Genomic DNA, 5000 nt, shown 5'->3' with positions numbered 1-5000 from the left:
ATATCTTCAGAAGATGTCTGTCATATGGTCCAGTCCTTCCTCTAATTGGAATAAAGTCAACGCATCCAATCAGTTTGCACTACCTACATTTATCGTATGTGGACCCAGACCTGGCCGCTAGCTGAGCTTCGACAAATTGATCAGGAAACAAGAAAGATTATTAATGGAAATGGTGGTCGGCACCCTACAAGCTCGAGTGCAGTGCTTTATCTGCCAAGAAGTATAGGCTGAAGAGGCCTCCGACCGGTGGAGCTGGAATACAAGCTCATCAAGATCAAGGAAGCTTTGAAGGTTAATGAGAACCCTGACCCAATGATAGCAACCGTATGAGATTTTGACGAGAGAGCATCCGAGCGAGGCCATCACTCCTTAGGCAAAGATGCAGTAGAGTATGCAAGAAAATTGGAACTTGGAGTTGAAGTTATCCTATCCTCACCCAGTGCGCTGTATCGTGGAAGGTGAAGAGATTCCAAACAAGCAGATGAAGAAAGCCCTTAAGCAAGCACAAGTCAACATGTTAAGGAAAGAGGTGGAGGACCAGAAGTGGGAAGGCAAACTGTTGGTCATCAGATGGAACGATGATGATCTTAATAAAGCCTGTTTCAACTGGATGCATGAATGGAAGACAGCACCAATTCACACCATTACCGGACTGCAAGAGTTATATCAACAGTTGCTACCAACAAAGGTGCATCTGGCAAAGAAAGTCAAAACGCTGAACACCCATGACTATAACTGTCGACTGTGTGGAAAAGAACCAGAGAGTGTCGCACATGTCCAAGCTGGATGTGGTGCGATAGTGGAATCAAAGTACGTGGAGAGAAATAATAATGTTCTCAGAATCTTGTTCTTCGAGATTCTTTCCAACTACAAGTTAGTATCCAGGAAAGACTATGCATGGTACAAGCCAATCAAGCCAAAACCACAAAAGTACAAACAAACCGTATTAATGTGAGAATCATTGACCAGAAAGAAGAGAAAGTTATTCCAATAGAGATGAGCTGCCCGTGGATCGATAATTGTGAAGTCAAAGCAGAAGAGAAAACAAGGAAGTACGAACCATTGTGATTCGAGTCAAAGAAACAGTACCCAGGCTATCAAATCACACAGCATAACATTAATATATAGATTTAGCCAAGCCTAAAAGCGGAGGTCCCTGGTTATTTAATCTTACTGCCTGAAGGGTTAATGAAAATAAAAAGTTTCGAATTGTCCGCGTTTTCATGTTTCCGGTTGCTGCTTTAATAATTAAATCATTTCCTTTGCTTTCTTCTGTAGAAAAATTCATTGCCTAACTGGTGAATTCCATGATAAATTTTACGCTAAAAACCGATATCGCATGAATCACAAAGCAATGAGTGTGATATCAGTTTTTCGAGTGAAATTTACTTTTGAATTCACAAGTTTCGCAATGATTTTTTGTTGAACCACACGAGTTTTAAAAGAAAACAAGCACACCCTCAGTGAGTGAATGGAAAGGAAAAAAGCCATTTCAGAGTTAACTGTCAATACCCAGCGAATAGGAATAACGCAAAAATTAGAAACCATAAAAAATTTTGTCAGTTTAAGGTCAAAAAAATAATTTTACTGATGTAGTTTATTCCACTTTATCTCTGAAAACTAGATCATCCACATTTTTATTTATTTCATTGAAACACGCCAGCTTGGCTTGGAACAAGAATCGGCAAAATACGGCAATGTAACCAAGAAAGGACGAACACTAAATTACCTTTAGGTGCTTTATACAAACTTCTGAAAACACAAGCTCATGAAATTTCCCCCTAATTTTACGAGAACTCATTTCAATTACGTGTTCATAATATAAGGGCAAAATTTTCTTGTTAATGTCGAGGCACAGCGAAAACCAGTTGGACCAACGGATTAAAAAAGCACTTGTTCGCTAGCATTTTAAAGCCAAACAAACAAACAATTCAAGTTTATTTTTGTGTCTAAAATAGTACAGATAATTTTTATTTAATTCCAGTTGTCAAAACAAATTCGAGTTTCATTCCTGAACAAAGGAAAAACCGATTAAACCACTTAAAAAAAAAAAAACGCATCCCTTAAAATAACAAATGGTTTAGTGCCTAAGGAAAGAATTTGTGGAGTAACTTCTGCCAACAAGTATGAGCTATTACTGGTATTTTGTTTTGTCGTTGTCGTTCTCTGTTGCTCTCCTTTCGTTTCTGTTCTAGTCATAGGTCCTCCAGGCATCATGTGACCTTATCAGAGCTTCTAAAGATATGCCAAAAATTGCAATACAGAGAAAAAAGCAGCTCTAAGCAAATTAAAAATAAGCACTCAGCTTTCAGTTTATATCCCTCCGATGCTTGACTTGAATAACTGCGTAGCCGCCAGTGTGGACCACACCTATCATGATATGTCAAACTGGATTGAAACCAGCGAAAAGGCAGAAAAAAAACATTTTCCAAACCGTTTTCCACCTAAACACGAAAGGAGTTGACTGTGTAAGAACTATAGTTGACGTAGCATGGCTGTGTAGCCGCGTCGAGCCACAGAAAGCGCGCGAAAAATGAAGCCTCACTTATTTTTAGGTGAGTGGGTTAACCTAGGTTGAACCTGCAATCCAATCGAAAACCAGTACCCGGTCAGCGGTCAACTTAAAAAAAAAAGCTGACCTCGGTGAGCTCTAAGCTTGAGCCCACGACATATTCACATGATACTGGTCTGCGGAAACTTTGCTTTGACAGGTGACAATTGATCAAAACATGGATGTCCAATATAATATCAAAGATGTATGCTGTAAACTAGTATGATACTAGTCACATTGGCATACATCGAAGGGTGGACGTACGGACGTTCATGACGTCATGGCTATAAAACCAAATTTTCTCGCATAGATGGGTTACTATATTTTCTTAACAATGGTGCTCCGCGCGTGCGCAGAGCTTGTATTGGGCAGATACTCGAAAGAAGTAACGGAGTCCGTTCAAAGTCTCGTCAGAGAGAGAAGTAACATAGTACTAAAAAAGATGCAGGAAGCCATGCTACCAAATACCCTAAACATTGCAAGAAGTATGAAGATACTAGATCATGCATGAACAATGAGCACGGAACTCAACTGACATACAATTACAGTTAATAGATTTTTGAAATAGTTTTTAATTTCCTATTTTGTTTATAGTTATATAGTTTCATTTTATTGTTCTTAGTCACTTAAGGACACTTCCGACATCCTATATAGAATCTACCAAAAATACTAGACTTTAGGCATTACTCATAAGGGATTGAAATTAGAATTCATAATTTAAGGAAAAAAGCAAGGATTATCCAGCTTTTATAAACTACATCCGTGGGATTTTAAGATTTATAGTTTTCGATTATTTTAATCTAGATAGATTTAATTAAGATTTAAAGTGCCTCTGTGATAAAAATAACCACTTCCTTTTTTCCTTCAGATTTTGAGAGTGTGTTTGCTTAACATCTGACTGGCAAAATTTTGAGCTTTGATTTTTATCCAAAGGCCGTTTACTTTGAGTGTAAGTTTTGGATTTCACGGTCCGCCATTACTCACGTTCAAAACTGACCGATTGGACCTCAGACGGTTGGATCCAGGGAAAAGTGACGTCAGAGGCTCACTAGCTTAAATTTTCAGCCTATGAACGCAACTTATTATATATGCAAAGCGTGAGTTTAAAAGTCTGAAAGCCCAAAACCCCCGTGCTGCATATTAATTCTGCGGCGTACGCACGTATTGCATTCTTAAACTAGTGAGCCTTTGACGTCATTTTCTCCTCGATCCAGCTATCTCAAGAACATAATGTTAGTAATGGCGGACCATTAAATAAGAAAATTACAGTTAAAATAAAGAGGTGTCTTTTTGAAATCAAGGCTTAAAACGTGGGTCACTTAGTGTTTTGCTGACATAGTTTTGAAATCGAAAGAAAAATATGAATTGATTTTTTTGGTCACAAGGGCACTTTAAGTAGGTTTTTAAGAGCTACTTACGATTTTAAAAGGGAATTCCAGCGATCGGTCACGGGATCTCACGCCCAATCACTGTAGTTACCTTAGGCATTCATGCGTATTAACTGCCATAATCATAATCATAATCATAATCATAATCATAATAATAGCTTTACAACTCTGCAATTCACAACTTGCATAGAGTTGCAAAGAACTGTTTGAATTGGTCAAGTCTTATCTTGGCACTCACCCATACTTGCCCTGGCTTAACTGTACTTCCTGTTGAAATTAAAGCAGACACCAACGTTTATTATTTTGGGATTAATATGTTTGTTTTGGTTATGCACACTGCAGTATACAGTCCACTCAAACAACTACAGGTTGACAAACCTCATGAAATAGACATGGATCATGGAGCCCGGCACCCAAATGGCTGACAAGAATAGGATGGAATAGGGTTCACCTTATTTAACGTCAAAAGTCCCTTTACCTCCTACAGAGTATTCTCCCAGGAAACTGACGGTGCACTTGTTTACCCCCACACCCCTTCTTTCCATCAGTGCTCCGTTTTAAGGCTATTTAAAGCCACCTGAAGCTACACAGAATGGAAAAAGTCGATTAGCAAGGATGTAAGGTCAATAGTGATCAAACTCAGGACCACTCACACAGAAGGCCGCGCACTAACCAACTGTACAATCCTTACTCCTCCTTTTAGGGCACAATAGGAACCCTTAATGACAAAAGCAAAAACCAAAAATACCACCTGAATGATGAAGGTCACAATCTTGAGGTATATGCTCAGATGTGGTGTTGTGATCAGCAGCTGTTGTTAAACTGCCATCCTCTGTAAGAGAAGTCCCATTGTAGTATGACTATTAAGAGAGAAGAAGAAATCAAATGCAAAATCAAATCAAAATGTTACAAGCTAATCCTTTCAAACTGATAAGATATCCAGCGGGTGGATTCGAGGATTTACTAATTGGCTTTGCAACTCAATCCTAGAGTTGCAATGACTTGTGTTTGAATATTAATTAATAAATTGGTACTCACCCCTACTTGCCCTTGCTGAACTG

At 38.6% G+C, this 5000-nt stretch overlaps 1 protein-coding gene across 4 annotated transcripts in view; it reads right to left on the bottom strand.

Moving 5' to 3' along the window:
- Positions 1–5000, bottom strand: part of LOC138001634 (protein NLRC5-like) — a 353269-nt gene that overhangs the window by 10164 nt on the left and 338105 nt on the right. For 3 of the 4 annotated variants that reach the window (XM_068848154.1, XM_068848152.1, XM_068848153.1), the window contains exons 10-12: positions 4978–5000; positions 4691–4799; positions 4178–4206 (exon numbers count right to left, since the gene is read on the bottom strand). The exon at positions 4978–5000 is cut by the window's right edge and continues 6 nt beyond it. The exons of the other annotated variant lie outside the window; for it this stretch is intronic. In XM_068848154.1, the coding sequence (XP_068704255.1) occupies positions 4178–4206; positions 4691–4799; positions 4978–5000 (161 nt within the window). The remainder of the gene's footprint in view (positions 1–4177; positions 4207–4690; positions 4800–4977) is intronic. 4 annotated transcript variants of the gene reach the window in all.

Source organism: Montipora foliosa, chromosome 1 (assembly GCF_036669935.1).
Source record: "Montipora foliosa isolate CH-2021 chromosome 1, ASM3666993v2, whole genome shotgun sequence".
NCBI classification, from domain to species: domain Eukaryota; kingdom Metazoa; phylum Cnidaria; class Anthozoa; order Scleractinia; family Acroporidae; genus Montipora; species Montipora foliosa.
This window is presented reverse-complemented; position numbering and strand designations above follow the sequence as displayed.